A 19,886-nucleotide genomic window follows, 5' to 3' on the forward strand; every position below is an offset into this window, starting at 1 on the left:
CCACCTCCTCGTCAGGGTTTCACAGGAACACATGGAAAATCTCGTGAGATTTTGATTTTTGAACAGCTGCAAAAAGTAGAGAGATGGCTTCCAAAGCCATAGACAATGGGGAGTTTTGCAAAATTAACATTAATGATTTTCCGTATAACACAGAAATGAATGTTCCTGTTTGTATAGAAAAGAATTCAGCCCATCCAAACATCAACTCTCGAATAACGTAGCCTACATGAACGCCGCCATGTTGCATGTTTCTTGTCACTAACTACCATCGGTAACCGCTTGTTTGTTCCCGGCGTTCGAGCGACCGACCCACGAACAACAAATCGAGCTGTTCGTGAACATATGAGAACAAGCCTCCCGAACTCAGCCATTCTGATGATGTAGTGTTCCTCTTATAATGTATAATGTTTTCAATTAAAGGTATTAATGGTTTTCTTTAGGCCAACTTTATTGTCTAGAGTTATCTATGAATTCCCTGGTGACTTCAGATTAACTCTTCCAGTCATTTGATAGTTAACAGTGAACTAGGGAAACCAAGAAATATAGTTATTGTCTTTCATGGCATTGAAAGATGAACAGTGTATATGGGTAGTAGAAAGATGAGTAGCTTGTATAACATTTGTATGAGCTCTGTGTTTGTTGCATTTCTTATCAATGAAGTACTTTTAGAACAATCCACCTTGATTTGTGAGGAGGCAAAGCTTGAGCCACTTGGAGAGTGTCAGGATCAGTTTAGTTTCTTGTTATATTGATTCATTTTTTTCCTTTAGAGACAGTAAGGATAATGTGCATATATGTCGTTTAGTGAACTGTGTTGATTTATTCATGTACCATGTGTTAGGTGCACTATATATGTCTGGCCATGGTAAAGTGAAGTAGTTCCTTAATCCTCAAGTTGCCCCATATTCATTGAAGTGTAAACGGTCTTGCCTACCCTGCTGTGCACAGCTAGGGATCAGCCAGCCAGTTTTATTCCCCAGTACTGGGAAGCCTATTGTTCGTGTTTAGTTAATTAAGCACAGTCGGAAGACTTCGTGGTAGATTACTAGACTGGCATACCAGTCACTCTGCAGTTGTTTATGGTGCACTACTTCATTATCACCAGAGTGCAGGTTAAAGTTATTGCTATCACTCATATTGTTTTAGTGATCTTTGTGACATTGCAAGTGGTATATTTATTGTCCATTGCTTATGTAATCGATGCACTTATTTATTGTTTCAAGAGAGTTCTTGATGGATTCCTGGGTTATAATGGTAGAAGGATTGATGCAAGTTTGCAGTTACCATTGAGGTCATTGCACTTGGTTAAATTATGCGCTGATGGTCGGGGCAGGTGGAAGCACATGTGTGCCCTTTAGGCCTACATGCGTCTTGTTCATTCTAAGTGAACTTCAGGTTTAGTTTGAGCTTTGTTTTAAATATTTCTTTGCGTGAATGGTACATCCTTTACCTTAGTATTTATGTAGCAATTTATTTGTTTATCATTTCAGGGTTTCTTTTGCACCATTAAAGATCTGGAAAGGAGAACCAAACATGTATATGTGTCTGGTGTCAACTTTCCCGTGTCACACATAATGTAATTTTCTCCTTCCATCAAACACATTATAAACAATTTAGTATAGCAGAGAGTGTACATGCCGCGTTTCCAGAGACGCATCAAGAGGTAATAATCACAGAGCATTGTAACCCTTTAATGGGAAGTTATAAATACAATTCTTTCAAAAGTAATAGTTTGCTCACCAAGAGCTTTAATTTGCTAAATGATCGGTCAGTTATGGAAAATGTGAGCCTGACGTGGGAGTAGAACAATTCGAAGATAGTTTACTCAAATTGCCGATAAGATTTCCATGATTTGGACATCTTCATCAAAGTGAAACTTCAAGCTTGATGCATGTATTTCAAATCTGGTTCACCACTGCATTGCTCACATCAAGTACTTTGATATATAATTTGACAATATTTGACGCAAGAATGGAAAATTCCATGAATGTAAATTAAAATCAATAAACTTCACCTGAACACTTCTAAGCACCTTTAAGAAGCCATAACTCCTGAAGGGGTGCATTGATTTTAATGGGGTTTGTAACATCGCATCTCTCTTATCAAGAGGTTTAATTCGGTTTATAATTTGTCCATGTTTGAAAAAGAAATCGACTAATATAGCTACACTATAGGCCTAGGACTCGAGTCGGTAGTAGGCCTAGTTGTAGTTCCGAAATCAGTACCCTCGATATTGCCCTATTATACGGTACGTCCATTCTTGACCATCGGTAACGCCATAGTCTGCTAGTGAGGCGCGGAAAGGGTTTACCTCGTTTGCGAGAACCGCTGTCAGTGTGAATTTTGACAATGAAACTACAGAGCAGCGGGACAGAGATGAAACCGACGTCCCGGACTAATTTGTTCACAGCATTTAACTCAGACAATTGAAACATACAGTGACCGAAACACGGAAAGAGTCAGCAGTGTAGGAGGATTACTCAGACTTACATTTACAAACGGGTATGCTTGAATGTTTAGCCGTTTTCTACTCACACAAGTTCCCGGTGTACCGAATGACTCCCTATTTTATTCTATTGTCGGAAGGATAAACTGTTTAAAATAAAATAAATAATAATAATAATAATTGACATTTATAAAGCGACCAATCCATCAAGCTGCTCCCAGGCGCTGTACATCAGTATAAGTATAAATAAAGAAATACATAATTAAATGAATGAAGAAATAAATAAGAAATAAATAAAACCTATATGTACCAAAGTTAAAATCAATACTAAGAAACTAAAAATGCTTGTTTATAAAGGTGCGTCTTCAGCCCGGTCTTAAAACTCTCCACATTCCTAGACTCTCTAAGTTGAACTTCAAGCTGGTTCCAGAGACGGGGACCAGCTACAGAAAACATCCTCTCGCCAGCAGAAGACAGCCTAGTTTTAGGGAGAGTAAGCCTAGACGAGCCCAACGCAGGAACGGGTGAATCGACCGGGAATCCTAACATCAAGCAAATCACTTAAATAACTTGGAGCACAGTCGTGAAGACATTTAAATATCAGGAGACACACTTTAAAAATTACCCTGTATTTTACTGGCAACCAATGAAATTGCATCAGCGCAGGAGTAGCGTGGTCAAATTTCTTGCCATTGGTGAGTAGTCTTGCTGCAGCATACTGGACTCTCTGCAAAAGAGCAAGGACTGACGCCGATAGACCAATTAAAACAGAGTTACAATGGTTAATGCGAGACGTAACAAGTGCATGAATAATCTGCTCCGTGACTGACTGGCCCAAATAACGCTTAATTTTGCTTATATTGTACAGGTGATACATTGCAGTGCGAGAGACATTCTTGATGTGGGACTGCATATTCATTTTGTTGTCAAAAATCACACCCACTTGACTTCAGAGAGTGCGGTAATATTGTGATTACCTATATTCACAACAGTCCTAGGAATTCTGCTCAACGACATATACGATCCAATGATAAGCAAATCTGTTTTATCATCATTTAGCTTCAAAAAATTAATCGCCATCCAACATCTGATGTCGTCACAGCATTTTTTAAAACTGAGAACTCCTCATTCCAGTTCTCGGCTCATTTCTACTGCAGACAGATTTGTTAAACTAACTTTGATGTAAAGGGGCCTTTCAACTCACCCTGAAATTTTCTTCACACACCGCGCCCGGCGACGGAAGATGCGTGATGGGCTTATATCGTTAAGTTAATCTCTGTGGGCACGTGCCCACCCTGCCCCCCCCGGCTACGCCATTGACTCCAAGTTCAGTAGCTCATCCTGTCCAAACGACTGAGTATACCCCGAAAAAATGGAACGACCCTGTAGTGGGTCACGGATCACCGGTCACCCACCTCAACACAAAATGGCGTCCAGCGCAATGGTCAGTTGGTGATGCTGCAAAAAAGGATGCTGATCCGTCATTGGCCGTTGTGGTATGTTTCGAGTAACAATCACCCCCCCCTTTAAAGTTTTGGCTGGGGGCTGCAAATTTTTTGGTGCTAAGCTACGCCCGTACATGTACACACATGGCCAGTAAGTGAGGTTCCAAAATCAGTGGTTCAGCCGCAATATTGCTTTATGCGTCCGTTTTCAATCTTAGGTCACACATCCGGGAACGTTTGCGAGTTAGATTAGAGCAATGAGGGGTTTCGCCGGATGGCCAGAGGCGTTGTGAATTCAGGTCAATGTGACTTCATGATGCACAGTTGTTTCAAGATTGGCAATAGATCCACTACATCGGGAGGTTTTTCTGCAAAGTTATAGGTCTATTGTGGGCTTTTATTGGGGGGGGGGTAATAGTGACACGTGGGCCTAAACTTGCAGAAAACTTGTTACTCTCCAGTCCCCCCATCATAGTTATTCTTTTGCGAATGTTTCTCTAACATATACATGTAAGAGGAAAGGTTTTAATCAAAATGTGCAAACGAATACCTACCTCAGTACCTCATCAATAGAGGAAGGTGTATCACAACTAAAGGACGGGGCATTTATGATCGTTGCACCAGATCATGAATTCAGCAAAGTAGGAAAATGATGTCAACGTGCGCTTCACATTTCGACCTCTTCGCCATATCTGTGTGTACAGACACCGGTTTATGTTTACACATTAAGCAGCATGACTTATAAACCCTACATGAATTAGATAAGTCTGATACACTGCAAAAAGTTGGGTGTTGATGTTAACACCCCGGTGTTATCAGAGGACTACACCAACACTTTTCATTGGTGTTGAAATATTTGTGTTACTTTTAACACCCTCCAGTGCACTGTAACACTTACAGGTGTGTAAAGTAACGTCATTAGTGCTAAAGTAACACCCTATGGTGTGGTCATCTGATAACACCAACAAGTGTTGATTTTAACACCTGAGTTTTTGCAGTGTACCCAATGTCGTTAGTTTATTAAAGCACCGATCCAGTTCCAAAGTACAGGCCTTAGAAAGGTCATCTGTAGGCCTAAATAAAGCTACTGGTAGGACATCTGCAGAATGACCGTGTCTCCTGGTTCCTGATCTTTTGTTTTTATCTCACGTATTTCTCAATGAAATATCGACACCCGGCGCTTGCCACTTCTCATACTATAGCGCCCGCAGCGCACCATTGGAATGAAGTTTTAATTCTAAAATCATTCCGCAGAATGAATTCCCTTACAATTTACAAGTCTATACTATTCGGTTTTTAGGTCCATGTCTCCTGCAGGCAGATTTGCTTAACGATTGAAATTTGCAGTATAAGAGCCATTTGGAAGGTAGGCTTATACACACTGTGATTTTGTTGTGAGTCATCACAGCGCTCAACTTGAGGATTGACCTTTTTTTTTCAAGACGAATAAAGTTGAAACCAAAGATCGTATAGCGCCTACGCGGTGCAAAATGGAGAACTGTCCACTGAAACGCGGAATTTGCGGGCGCCAAGTACAAAAAATGCGGGGCGGCGCTCCTTGTACATGTATGTCTCGATCGCGAAGTACAATGTCGGCGAAGACGTGGGCAGCCATCAACTGCAAAAGCAGGTTCAAGAAAAGCTCGGAACTTTCCGAAGAACAAAGACAGGTGAGTAGTAATTTAAATAGTGAAAGGTGAAATTTACCAAAAACAAGGCATACAATCGTGCTGAGAATCAAGACATAAGTTAAGCTAGGCTGAGTCCCCAAATTAATGACGTTCATATTGTAATGAACCCCTTTGACTCGTGAATGCATGTAAAAGGCCTAGCCGCAGGTTTAACATCCTAGTTAACAGGCCTACGCTGCATGTATTTACTGGCACATTGGACAAACGATGAAAAATACACCACATTCTTTTAGAGTTTTATCAAGTTTTCTTTATTTCACAGACAGTATAAGCAGTTAAAATAACAAAAGCACTGAGCTAAATAGATATAGTTTGTAAAACAAACAGTTTGTCCCCAATTCATTCTGCCGAACTATACAGTTTGTAAAACAGTCACAATTTTTCCAAAATTCAGACTTGTTGCCCTAAAGAAAAAACCCTGAATTGTACTAAGTGGTTGTTTCGTTAAGATTTCTCATTATAGATGCCAACGCTGGGTTCAAAACACCCGCTGGGAGGATCTTCTGAAGAGAACGCCATTGTGTCTCGACAAAAACTACCGCCTGTGTTCCAATCATTTTGAACCCAGTCAGTTTACCAATCTGGTGAAATGGAAAGCAGTGCCCACTTTGATGACACACATGAAGACACGACGAAGGTCGCAACCTCTCCTTGTTCAACTGAACATACGTACAAGCATTCAGAAGGCATAACAATATCAAACACAACAATAAAAATCAAACAACATTTATAACAGTCATTACGGACTTTTTAACCCGTCATTATTGCAATGTCACATTTTGGTGTCTCATTTACAACTGTTACCATCATGTTTAGTCCTCATAAAAATGTGGTGGTTGTGTTCATGTTAACAATATCGTTGCATTTATAATTCCATGCATTGAGGTCTACATTAGATACATTTCGTGTGGGACTACACATCCAGATTTTTCAAGCAGATTTTTAGTTACCCAGTCTCATGTCTCTCCGGTATTAAATAGTTACACTTATTCATGTGTTATTTAAATATTCAATGCATAACCATTGTTTGCCAAGAAAAAAACAAAGAAAGATAGGCCTACACGCACGCCACAAAAGATCAGAAGGTGTTGAGGTTAAAAAAAGTTCAACGTGTCTGTCTTCATTTTTATATTAATACTGTGGCAACCAAACTTCATTTCCTAAAAATAAAATAGGAAATTATATGGTCACAAGAAATATTGTATTTTTTTTTAAATTAAAAACCCAGCTGTTCTTTTTTCATCTCTTCCCACAAACTTAAACCTGCGGATATTCAAGACATCATACCGGTTCACAGGTGTCAAGAAGTATCAGAACTCCACTTTTTGAGGGCAATTAGTCAGTAGTTATGAAGAGTCTTGTAGTAAAACGTGCCGTGGGATTGCTTGGCCTAAGCCTACGCTAGTACAAGCTGCACGGCGGACACCAGTGTAACCAGTAACCACAGAACACACCCAAAACCCCCGATTTCATCTCCAACGCGTTGGAGATGAAACGGTTTTACGTTATAATGTTAAACATTTCTGTTTACGATAAATATAAGTTTCATTCTTATTCAGGGTAAATATTTATTTATCCTGAATATTGCTGCTCTCTTTTCGTGGATAGAGCTTCCCGCCCCCGTACCTCATGCATGCTCAATTTAAACAGCTTGCCAACCATGTGTCAGTTCTCCATCTTGCGCCGCCGCGCGGCGCTATACAATCTTTGGTTGAAACATCAATCAAGTTGAATTAACCGTTTTCATATCAGATGATTCCCTTAACTTCTAGTGATAGCAAAACTGTATAATATTTCTTCAAAATAACAAATGCGTCGGATTCCCAACAGGTGATGTTGACGGTGAACGTGAACACGAGCTGTCACAGTACAGTGCGAGGCGAGTGTGAAACGTTTCCACGGGTTCAGCAAGTGCATGTGGTATAAAGTTTCTTTGTGCCGAGACGCGATAGGTGATACCCGAATTCGAAGAAGCAGTTTTGACTATGGGGACCCCTGTGGCAGATATGGGTGACGACAACTCGGAACCGAGTAAATTTCCAAGTACTGTGCTGGACATTGAACGGATTGAACACAATTTATACAGGTAAGCTTGCTCGGAAAAGTCAGTTCTAGACTGGCTCATATAAACGGGCAGCGATTTGCAGGGTTTTTACGATACAGTGACCTTTTGGAGGAAGGGGGTGTAAGAAAAGAATTTGTATAATTTGTTGGAACAATATTTAGTTACTTAAATGCAGGTATTGATTGCAATGGGTAAAAAAACCGAAACAAAAGAAGGGGGGAACAATTTTCAGTTAATCGGTTAGATTCTACAGGAAGAACTCTGCATTAGATCATCACAATACGGGCGATTCACAATAGTGCGTCTCCAAAGTTTGCAACGCGTTGGCCAATCACAACACGTGAAATTTGTCGACCCTTTCCAAACGCGCGTTGGGTCGACCTATTTCGCTCATTCTGATTGGCCAACGCGTTGTAAACTCTTGGAGGCGCACTAATGTGAAATGCCCGTATTTTCAAGTGTTATAAACTCAGCTACCTTTTAAAAGCGGCACTTGTGTGAAGCCAGAAGGGTTTACCGCGGAGGCTAAAATGAATGTTTTAACTTCAGAGCCTCAGACCACTGGGGAGAGTTTGAATCCAAGCAGCTGTACGGAGGGCTGGTGGTCTCTCAGGCCTTGGTAGCTGCTAGCAAAACGGTCCAGCCAGAGCTTAACATCAACTCATTGCACTGTTACTTTACACACAAAGGTAGGCTAAGAGCTCCTCATTTAGAAAATCTCACCAACCAACAAATAACCAGCAAATGATAGACTGACCAACCAACCGATAATTTTTTTTTCAAAATCAAACAAATAAAAAACCTGAAAAATAAGATGAAATCCGCCTATGTTAAGGGGTCATCCACCTTTGTCACCCTTTTCACTAGCGTCCAAAAGGTACGCAGGAGGATGATTTGCCCAATTTTCCCAAGTTAAAAAGCTTAGTTATATAGGTTATAAACCCCTCCCCTCCCATAATGTACATTTGAACGCTTGTGAAAAGAACGAAAGGAAAGATGAACTCCTCAGTAACATACTACATAAACCTGCATGGATTTACAATCTAGGACTGCCCTAATTCTAACACACAGTGTTTAATGAGGACAAATGTAGCGCAAGAGTGCAGTCTCACAGCACTTCAGTTAGGCATGGGTACCGGTATGTGCTTTCTTTGAGATTAATCAGGGTTTGAATTTCAAAATATTTCCTATTTTACTCCTCAGGGAATCCGCAAGTCCCTGTTCTGTATCGGGTGGAGAGCCTTCGCGATGGGCGGAGCTTCTCCACGCGAACCGTCCACGCCATACAGAATGGACAGACCATCTTGGTCATGATAGTGTCCTTTCACGCCAAGGAGGAGTCTCCTTTTAATCACCAGGCCACCATGCCACAGGTCCCCCTCCCGGAGAACCTGCTGAGCGTCAGTGATCTGGTCGATAAATATTTTAGGTAAAAAAAAAAAGAAACAGGACCTAAACTGCAAACTTGTGTCGTAATCTCTTCAAAGGTGGCAAACGACTGATGGTATTGAGTATACCCCCATTTAATGTTTTTGTCATTTAATTGTAAAAAGCTTTGAATTCTGAAGCAATTTTTCGTAGAAATTACCGACGTCTCAACGGATGTTGTGGATGACTTTTTTGTTACACTGAAATCGGCATGGAAACTCCCTTTAGTTACGAAAGTATGTCCAAACCCTCAGCGGCTGATTCTACAGGTACATGTACAGGGAACTGTGTTATGCAGTACAGTGAGGGGTATTGGTTGGAGAACTGATTTAAATCGTTGGTTTTCACTGCTCTGTGCCTCTGTTGTTTTTCAGCGCTGTGTCTGAGGAGGTGAAAACCAAGATTCGCCGCATCGATGGGTCTGGCAGCATGTTAGAGTACAGGCACGTAGATGCCAAGGCAGTCTTGATGAGACAGACACCAGCAGACCCAAGATGTCTCGTCTGGGTTCGAGTCAAAGGAACACTAGGTAAAATATCATTAATATCCCTCGCAGACATTTTTAATAAGTATTGATGACCGAGTATGTTAGTTCAAGAGTGATTATATTTTAAACCCTAATTCCTGGGATGTGTGGGAAATTATACTGAAATATCTAACACTTTAGACAATTAAATTATCAATGTAGCACTACTTTGAATAAAAATGTTCTGACAGAGAGATTGTCATCATAAGGCCAGGTGGAAAAAATTGATAAAGCACTTGTGTGTTATTGCGGAGGGTCACGGGTTCAAATCCTACTCAGATCTTTTTTTTTTTTTGTCGAAGATTTGTGTCCAGCTGATCATGCACCTCCACCTCCACTGTGCTTTCCATGTTATCTTTAAAAAAAACCTCAAAATATTCATTCAAACTATTTGTTCAGCAATGTAGTCTTATTGCTTTCGGAGAGCCCAATCACAACCTTGCCCATGTGTGGATTCGAACCCACATCCCCTGCATTTTTAGTGCAGACATCCTTAATGTCTACCAAGTTTGTTATCATTCCATTTGATTTATTATTTTGTAGGTAAAAAAAATCTGTACATTCAAATCACAATGAAAAGATTCTGAAAAACTTTTCAAAATACATGAATACACCGTTTTGTACAAAAAGTGAACACAAACACACAAGTCATTCAGAAACAGGACTAAAAAGGGTCTCCTGGCTGACTTGCATCCAATTTGTTAACAGGCACTGCAGACAACATATATGTTGTCATATTTATTAAACTACGTTTATTTCACAAATGTGAAACATTTATGTACACTTTAAACATGTGATTTATTGTGGAAGGCAATCCAAACAGTGTAGCTGTACCTACACCACACAATTCTGGTTCGAAAGCATGAAGGTGGTGCGCTGTCAACAGAACCCGTCAGCACACTGCATTGTGGGAAAAAGTCAAAACGCCCTCTCTGTCACAAAGTGAGTGCGCGTAGCTCTAATACCATTGTATTTTATCCACGCTTTCACAATCTGATCTCGCAATTTCCCTCCTGGGCACCAGATGTGACGCCGTGATCGTACCTAAATTTCTTCAGTTGCATGCCTGTGTTACCTGGAAATTGTGGGGAACTTGCACTACAGATAGGCCTACTTTCAGTAAATTGAGGATCTTTGGAGGAGAAATCATGCAAAATCGATTGAATAGACTCAGACGCCAATTCAAGATCTCGATAACAAAAAGGACAAAAAATTATTTATAGAAATAGCAAGGGGGTGATGCAGTGGCTTACACTGAACCGTTAAACCATTGAAAAGTCACCAAGATTTACTAAAACCAGAAATTTAAAATCCAAAATGTAAACCCCTAAACCAACACAGTGTGTGTCGTAAATGAATGAATTTGAAAGCACTCTGACTTCAATCAATGACTTCAGCAGACAGGACTCAAGCAGAAGACCACACAATACAAGAAACAATACGTGTACATGTATGGTCTGCTTATATGGTGAGTGTAGCCAGACTGCAAATGGAGCGCTAGGGCTTACATTAACAAACAGGAAGATTCAAAAGGAAAAAGGAACTGTAAACTGAACTTTTCCTATGTCAAACTGCATTTAAAATCTAAACAACACCTGGCTTTGTCACTCTTGACGGGAATTATCTCACCCGCTGGATGCATGCCGACTTCTGTGCGTGGTACAGCTGGTGAAACATCACCGAATTACTGATGTCAACGCACGAGCTTGAAAGAACAAAACAAAACAAAACAAAGCAAAACAAAACAAACAACGTCAGGGGATACAGTTATTGCTGGGGCTGCACAGTATTGTGAATCAATCCTTTTAGTCAAAGTACATGTACATGTTTCCCTGCATGATCACTCAATGTCTTCATTTAGGTGGGGACGAGAAAGTTCACCGTTGTGCTGCAGCCTACATATCTGATGTCTTCCTGGCCTGGACAGCTTACATGCCCCACAGGCATATTCGAAAGGGTCTGATTGCCTCCCTGGACCATTCCGTTTGGTTTCACGCGCCCTTCCGCGCCGACGAATGGATGTTGTACGAGATAGACAGCCCCAAGACCGGTGAGTTGAAGACCATTTCCCCGGCCAAGAATACATTATTGTGGTGGTACCATGGTCTTGGGCCGTGTTTGGAATGTCCCGAAAGCCACAAAGTTCTGTTTCAGCAGTGTATATTGCTGTATATAAGTGGAAATTTGCTATAGGCTATTGCCACGATGATCCATTCCTTCCTAGCAATTCGATCAATCCAACCCGTGATCAAATACTTGCGGGCGAACGCATTATCGAGGCTGAGAAAATACAGATATGTGTCAGACCGACCCACCTTTGGACAGCGTTATGGAAATGTTGTCTTATTTTCCGCCAACAGGTGCGTCCCGTGGCATGAGTTTCGGCCGTCTTTGGCGGCGCGACGGGACGCTGGTCGTTTCCACCTCACAAGAGTGCGTCATGAGACCGAAGCTGTGATCAACTTTAGTGAAATACATAATCTTAAGTTATTACTGCAATGCGTGCATTATGATCGATGTAAGCCAGAGAAAGATTGGCCATGGGCCCAGAAATTTCAAAATGAAGCATCAATGGTATTTAAATAGGAAGGACGACAGAGGGACTCTATCGCGCTTAATTTTAATGTTTGGTTTGCTTTAAATGTTTACGTATTCTCACAGGTTTGAATATGTCATCTGCTGTAGGCCTAGTCATTACAAACACATAGAATGTCAATTTTATGCTTAAGATGATTTCAGTGACAATGTGTTGAAGTCAACACCAACAATAAAATAAAGTCTCCAATTTTGGATTTTTTTTTTTGCAAAAAGGAACTTTTGTATTTTTTAAGAATATCAGGCTGGTAGCACAGGGACCCCAACATGGGAGTTTAAAGTCGACTTTACCACCGAGTACGTGGCGTTGGCAGCACTATCCCCTTCCCCATCGAAATTTGGGACTTCATCAAATATCCTTTTCAATTAGGCAACTGGTGCCGTGTGGCTTTACTGGCTTCTGTTATGGATACGGTTGCACCGGTTACCAACAGGCGTGTGCTGGAAAAACCTCGGATGCCGTGGTTTAATCAGTCAATTGCACATGAGCGAATACTCCTCCGGCGAGCTGAGCTGAGCGTCGCTGGATTAAATCGAGACGAGCTGAAGACCATAATGCTTACCTTTCCGTTCGCAATACTTATGCAACATGCCTGACGGCTACTTATGCCTCTTATCATAGGTGTCGCATTGAGGGTGCGGACACTAAAACGTTGTTCCTCATTGTCGATGAGATTAGTGGTACTAAGAGGGCATTAGCATCTGTCATACCTGATAATATCAATATTGAATTGCTACCGGATTTTTTAGAAAGAAAATTATCGATCTTCGTAAGAATCTTCCTGATATTAATATATATATATATCCTAAACGATATTTCAGGATTAAATTCATGTTCATTTGGCACTTTTGAAACATTTTCTGAGGATACAGTTATATTAATGATCAATCATTTTCCAGCTAAATCTTGTCAACTTGATCCTATGCCAACGTATCTAGTGAAACAATGTGTGGATCTTGTTGCTCCTTTGTTGACTGATGTAATTAATTCATCATTTAATACTGGTATTTTTCTACATTTTGTTATGCTATTGTCCGTCCGTTGTTGAAGAAACGCGGGCTTGATTATAACGTTTTAAAAAATGATCGGCCTGTCTCGTCTTTGCCATTTGTCTCGAAACTTATTGAAAAGTCGGCTTTATTACAGTTAAATGATTATCTCTCTCAAAATATATTGTTCTGTAAAGGTCAATCCGTCTATCGGGAGGGTTAGAGCACGGAAACGGTCCTTGTTAAAGTTCAGAATGATGTGTTGTGCTCTCTCGCTAGACAGTCTGATGTGTTTGTAATTCTTTTGGATCTTTCAGCTGCCTTTGGCACCATCGATCATCGGATTTTAATTCATGGGTTGCGGAATAGGTGCAACATTGAGGGTTCTGTGATTAAATGGTTGTCGTCGCACCTGTGTAATAGGACGCAGCGTGTTAGTGTTCGATCGATGGCGTCCGAGGCATCACCACTGGAATGTGGGGTTCCACAAGGCTCTGTCCTTGGGCCGATTTTGCTTAGTCTCTACATTACTCCATTAGCAGACATTATTGATGAGAATGGTTTGGATTGTACGATGTACGCTGATGACATTCAGCTGTATGTTACGTGCGGTTGTGCAGGGGTGCCAATGGGGTAGATAGATAACTGTATTGAAGACGTTCGTCTGTGGATGAGAGACAATAAGCTTGTTTTGAATGAAGGGAAAACTGAAGTGATAAAGCTTTCATCTAAGTTTGGTCCGGTTACCACGCCACTCCCACGTGATATAGGCCTACGGCTGGGTGGTGTTGACATTTTTCTTTCTGATAGTATTTGTGATCTGGGAGTGACTTTTGATAAGGCAAACACTATGTCGCCTCATGGGGCAAAGTTATGCAGGTCTGCATCTCATGCTTTACGAAGAATCGGTACAATTCGGCATTTGCTTGACCAAGCTTCGACTGAAAAATTGGTACATGCCTTTGTACGTCGCGACTTGATTATTGCAATGGCTTACTGTTTGATATCTTGCAACAGCGTTTTAACTTGTTCTTTACTTTTCCCTCGGCTTTCCAAGGGAACCAATCAGCACTCGCTAAATTGCATGCATAATAAATTCCGATGACCTGAATAATACACCATGGTAAGGTCACATGCATCATGGCTGTCTGCAGTCCCGTCAACACAGACACGACAGAGGAAGAAAAATCGTATGCCGGTGAAAAACTAAACATTAAGAAGTTGAAACCCAAGCAGTCTGCAGCCATAGACGCTACACTAGATGGTAAAGACGTCTTTGTTCGCTTACCCACTGGCTCTGGTAAAAGTGTGATTTTTCAATCAGTGCCACTCTACTTCGATTCCAGGAACAATTTTGTCTCAAAGTCTCTCGCTATTGTCATTGTACGTCTCAAATCATTAGCCTTGAACCAAAGTGAGCGACTGAAACCTTTGGAATTTATTCTTATATGTCACTTGTCCCTTCCCACAAACCAGACACTATCGACAGGGTACTTGCTCACGTGAAGCCGCCATGTTGTTCGAACTTCGAACGCGAAGTACATGTACATAATTATAATACCAAGGCTATAAATATTTAGTACTTGGGGTCATTTGCATACAACTGCCGCACCCCCATTCCCGCAAGATTCCCAAGACGTTAGTGAGAGTAAGTAAAAACTTGTTGTGCGAGGGCGCTTTTCAACAGAAATAAAACAACTGTCGATCACTAACGTCTTGGACCAAGACTACCACTCGCCAAACTGGCTTCTGGAATTTACTGCAAGAAAAAGGTTACTTAATTCATTCGAGCTATTAACAATTTGGTAGCATGGATTCAATGGAAAATAACAGCAATGAAAACTCCCATTAAGAATGTAGTCCAATGAATTTCTTGGCCATATCGCACGCTCAAGCTAGTGGTTTGTTACGAACTAGAGCCTTGCCAAACTCAAACACAGAAAATATGCTCAACAATTGGCCAATACATAGAATTATTAACATTATTTTATTTAACAAAATAAACCACATAAAACAAAACAACGGGCTTGCATTAACGAGATTAAAAACGGCCATGCCAAGCAAAACAAAATTAATAAAGCGGCCATGCATAAATAACGTTAAAGTAACAACTAATAAACACACAACTCGGCCAAGCAAAGGAAAACATTAATACAGAACAATAACTTTAACTTACCAAAAAATACAGACCGCTGCCCGGTCGGTGCAGAACGGTGAGCACAGACATCAAGGCCGCACCCCCTGGACAGGACCGCCACACCAGCACGGACGCCAGCACCAATCACCACCGGTAGCCCACAGGTAGAGCCAAGCAGCAACGCAGCCTTCTTCGGGACAGTGGTGCCGACCTCAACCTGCACTCACACCATAACTGACACCGACCGAGGCCGAGCAGCCCGCTATTAAGCCTTAAATGCAGAATGAGACATTCCATACGAACAAAAAGAATCATGCAGCTTTCGCATTCAGCAAACGGGAACAAAACTAGTGAGAGTAGAGGCGTTATATAACAGGTTCAATCAAGTAAAAAAGTGCCATTCTCATTTTACTTTTAGAAGGCACCCATCAGAGCCAGCACTAAAATTACAACTGCGTGACCAGTAAAAATTACACACTCATAAAAGTTCAGGAAATATACAGGCATGGCTGACATGGGGAACGAGGTACATAAAATAATGCATGTACACTGTAAACAGAGAGAAGCTGATGAAATTTACCTTTACTTTGAAAACAGAGAGAAGCTGATGAAATTTACCTTTACTTTGACAACATAACACAAGTTGTATTCTGAGCAGTCTATCTCGGCAATCAAAATAGGCAATTAAATCAACTCAAAAAGACACGTTGCATCCGCCGGCACCCAATCGTGATTCCTCTACATGTAAGCATGTGCTCTGGCCATCATGAGCACCGAGCTGGACCAAGAGATGACACTATTTTGTTAGCAACAGAGGCTCCTTTGGTCGAACTGAATTCGAACGTTGCTGTTTCACAAACGACTGGGATATACACACGTTGCGATCATATCGCTACCAACAAACTGAGCACTCCCGACCAACATGCATATGGCTCGTGAGTTAGAAGCTTTCCATAGTGAAGGTGGCAAGTTAGATAAACAGGTTTGCGGTAGCACCATGCAAGGATACCTCTTTTGAGTAAGTGTGGTTCTGAAAAGAAGCGAGGGTACTCAATGTTTCGGACAGTCTGCTCAGTCTGTCGTCAGGAGACTGCAGAACTTCCAATGATGAGGCAGTTTATATAATGCCTGGAGGCCGTGCGGTGTGGAGAGGATGCTAACTCGGCACCCCAAGACATTGGTTTCAACATCAGCAACATTTGGCGTTCCACCCTCATATCCCAGTCCAATGGGGCTCCTGTAGGCTACCCCCACAGCCTATGAGTCTCCTATACTCTTGGCAACCTTCCCCTGCGTGCTGTACTTTACACAATCACATGAAACAGCCATTTTGATTCTAAAGTTGGCGCTACTGTCTCTATATACACCAATGCTCTAAACTACTCAGCAACATTTACAAAGTCCAGGTATGTACATTGTATATAGGCCTTTGGCAGGGTCGGCGTTCACCCGACCGTTTAAATTTGTAGAAACTAGTCTTCAAAGATCCAGCAGTCCTGTCTGACAGCTTGGCTTACGTACTGTGCACATGAGTCCGACAACCAGCGAACGATCGTCACAGAACAGTTTGTGTGAACGTCAACATGACACGTCCATGTCTCCACAAAGATACAAATTTCGGTCGAAACATGCCAGATGGACTTGACTAAGTCCTGCACATGCTCTCCCCCGATTATTTTTAGATGAAGGATATGCGCTGAGTTATCCGTAACACAAAAAGAGAAAATATTGTAGGTAATAATGAACACAAATGATCATGTGTTTACAGTGCAAATGAAACGTTTTCTGTTTTGCTCTATTTTTTACGCGAAAACAAAGTGTCCAGAATTCCTGTATAGATTTGTGCCATAGACGTGCGCGCTGAGTATGGTTGACAGTGAACATGGCGAGGATTCATCCAACCAATAGAATGCCGAACCTATTCAGAACTGTGGTTTACCACTTTGCTCCAATGGTGATAGTTCATGATCTTGGGAGAAAAAAAAAACAAGGCTGCGCAGTCTAATCCATCGCAAGTCACCCCGCCCCATTTCGAATGACCTGTGACAGAAAGATTCCTTGCAGAAATAAGGAAGAAAAAACACTGGTTTCAGAAAAACTTCCAGTTTTAAACATCACTGAACATAATATAGCTTGTAACACAAACTCTTCAGAAGTTGGTGACACTTCACACAATGGACGATTTCCCGGCCAGATTCAGAAATTAAAATGTGAAGACTATACTCACTCAGCTAACTGTAATTACATTTTCAACTTCACAAACCTTTTGGCAATTCTCATTGTTCCGTCTGCCGTTTTTAGTTGCTCAGAGTTAGGTGGTTTCGACTCGCTTAGTTATCAAAGCGTCATCCCCAACATCGAGCCACACCTGACCCCCGATCCTCTCACAGCAATCGTTGCTACCGAGAGACTCCATCACAGACTGTTGAAGCTCCTTGGGCGCCGTCTGCTTGAAGTGCGCGATGGTGGTGAGGAAATCCGTCAGCAGTTCCCCCTCCGCTGAGGCTTCGTCGAAGCACTCCGTGATGTTTAGGCGCCTGGGAATTGGAAGTTGAGTGTACCAGGTGCCACGGCGGTCAAAGAAACTTCGCACGTCGGCCGACGATCGCCTTGTGGTAAACAGAGGGCATTTGCCATGAACAGATTGCAACCGATTCTGGAAACGACCACGACCACTGGCATCTGAGTCAAAAGTGTAAATGATCAAACCTGCAAATGTAAGGAATCAGTATGTTGGTCCTACGTGCTCTAATTGATCGTTGTAAAGTTGTTAAAAATAACGGGGAAATATTACCAAGCTATTCACCTTCAACTGCTGTTCGCACTAATCAAGCTCACCTGATGACAAACTAACCAGCATAACTCCACCGCGTTCCAAACGATCGTATAGGTAAGTCAACGAGCTATCCAAGTCGTCCACATGGTACAGGCAGTGAATTGTGCTGATGAAATGAAACTTTTTCAACTCTCCCGCCTTTTGGTATTGCTCAATCGTCTGCTCCCGCCAATCGCAGGTCACGCCGCGTAGTTCGCGAGCCTTGGATTGCACCAAAGCCTTGTACTTCTTTAACTCTTCTTGATCTGGCTCAACTACACGGTTATTGATGCGCGGGAATCGTTGCAAAAGCTTCCTCAACATTGCATAATCGATCATACCTTAGTAAAAAAAGAAGCAAAACGATAGAAGCCCTGTTGTGCCATCAAGAAGAAATTTTCAAAAAATTAAGTATATTTTTTTTCCGCTAATCCATTTTTATGAGAATTTTTTTCTTTTTTTAACAAGTATATATATATATATCAATAAATATGTTTGTTGTATAAGATATATATTCTCCAATTTGTTCTTGTAAGATTTATATTTACATATATTGTTTCTATATTTGGAAATCGTTTTTATCAGATACCCTATATAAAAATTAAACTTGAAAATTTATCTATATATGTATCTCTTGAAACTCAACTTGGAAAAACATTCCATATAAACAAAGTTAATGAAAAATACATCTCGTCAGAATAATTTGTTTCCCCCAAAAGTTTCTCAAATAGATTTCATAAGAACCAATTGGAGAATATAATCATGTCGTGCAAACGACAATAATGTCATAAAACTGGGCTTTCGTATAAAACAGACAAGCTGCTGCATGTAGGATCTGTGCCCGATTACAGGAAGCGCTTTGTATTACCATAGAACCATTGGGCCATGCAATATTCCCCGCAGAAAGCGGCCAACTAAATTCGTGACTCTAAAATACCCACCAGATCCACTGCCTACTCCGAGTACCTGCAGCTCTTCCTGTCCGTCCAGTGTAGTTTGGAGTTGACAGACGACCGCCTCGCTGAACACTTTGTCCACCCAATCGGAGTACTCACTGAATTTCGCAGACCGGGAACAGAAAATTTCGTACGACTTTCCCAAGCGGTCTGGGCAATCGTACAGACTCGGCAGTAGAATTGACTCCATCGCTCCTTGTAGTTTGTGCTTCAATCTTTCTGGACAGTTTGCGAATACATGTGATTCAACCACTTCAATCCAAATCCAGGATCAGCAGCGCTATTTATAAAGAGAGTTGCGACATGAGTGACGCGGTGGTTGGCACCAAAATGGTGGATTATTCGTCAGTGCACATTGACCGCTAGCGACATGCTAAACTGCACACATAATGAGCAGCCATTTTGGTTCTGAAGTCCAAAGTACATGCATACTCTGTGGGTGCACTGTCCAATTCAAGGGAAATTCTTCGGCAGATCGAGGCGCTGAAAAAGTACCCCTGCAGTTTATTTGAAAAAGAGGAGATTGTGTGGCTCAAGAATTTGTGGGATTGTAAAAGAATGGCCCAAAATAAACTCCCTAGATTCAAGGGTTCCCATCCCAGGGCGAAGCATAGAAAAATGCCACTGAAAAATTGTCCCAAGAGCCTGAAAAGGTGGAGGGATGTCATTTGAAAAATGGAACGTTCACTTTTTGGAAGGTGAGTTTGTTTTGGGTGGATAATTAAAAATTTCATTGGTTAACCTACTAAAAATTGAAAATCAATTGAGAGCTGAATGACCCCCAAACACTTT

At 41.4% G+C, this 19,886-nt stretch overlaps 2 protein-coding genes across 11 annotated transcripts; one reads left to right on the forward strand and one right to left on the reverse strand.

The window, feature by feature from the left end:
* Positions 1 to 3,832: 3,832 nt before the first annotated feature.
* Positions 3,833 to 13,282, forward strand: LOC110973634 (acyl-coenzyme A thioesterase 8-like). 2 transcript variants are annotated; one of them, XM_022224591.2, is made up of 8 exons: positions 3,858 to 3,942; positions 5,192 to 5,257; positions 7,413 to 7,668; positions 8,197 to 8,336; positions 8,851 to 9,076; positions 9,450 to 9,604; positions 11,463 to 11,651; positions 11,962 to 13,282. In XM_022224591.2, the coding sequence occupies exons 3-8, from the start codon at positions 7,568 to 7,570 to the stop codon at positions 12,057 to 12,059; spliced, it is 909 nt and encodes a 302-aa protein (XP_022080283.2). In that variant the 5' UTR covers positions 3,858 to 3,942; positions 5,192 to 5,257; positions 7,413 to 7,567; the 3' UTR covers positions 12,060 to 13,282. The 2 variants fall into 2 exon arrangements, with proteins under 2 accessions (XP_022080282.2, XP_022080283.2); XM_022224590.2 differs by lacking the exon at positions 5,192 to 5,257 and having other exon boundaries at positions 3,833 to 3,942.
* On the reverse strand, positions 8,438 to 19,519 carry LOC110973635 (histamine N-methyltransferase-like). Of its 9 annotated transcripts, XR_015425567.1 has the most exons (6): positions 19,080 to 19,519; positions 18,162 to 18,479; positions 15,942 to 18,032; positions 15,363 to 15,903; positions 11,917 to 13,850; positions 8,438 to 11,306 (listed from the first exon to the last, which is right to left on the reverse strand). XR_015425567.1 is itself a non-coding variant. In XM_087137680.1 (4 exons), the coding sequence occupies exons 1-3, from the start codon at positions 19,282 to 19,284 to the stop codon at positions 17,635 to 17,637; spliced, it is 921 nt and encodes a 306-aa protein (XP_086993806.1). In that variant the 5' UTR covers positions 19,285 to 19,519; the 3' UTR covers positions 8,438 to 11,306; positions 17,587 to 17,634. The 9 variants fall into 9 exon arrangements, 2 of the variants coding, with proteins under 2 accessions (XP_086993806.1, XP_086993805.1); XR_015425571.1 differs by lacking the exon at positions 15,363 to 15,903 and having other exon boundaries at positions 17,587 to 18,032; XR_015425568.1 differs by lacking the exon at positions 11,917 to 13,850.
* Between the last annotated feature and the right edge of the window lie 367 nt (positions 19,520 to 19,886).

The sequence above is a fragment of the Acanthaster planci genome, linkage group LG06, assembly GCF_054643075.1.
Source record: "Acanthaster planci isolate LZ-2023a linkage group LG06, COTS_SCS, whole genome shotgun sequence".
Taxonomy (NCBI): domain Eukaryota; kingdom Metazoa; phylum Echinodermata; class Asteroidea; order Valvatida; family Acanthasteridae; genus Acanthaster; species Acanthaster planci.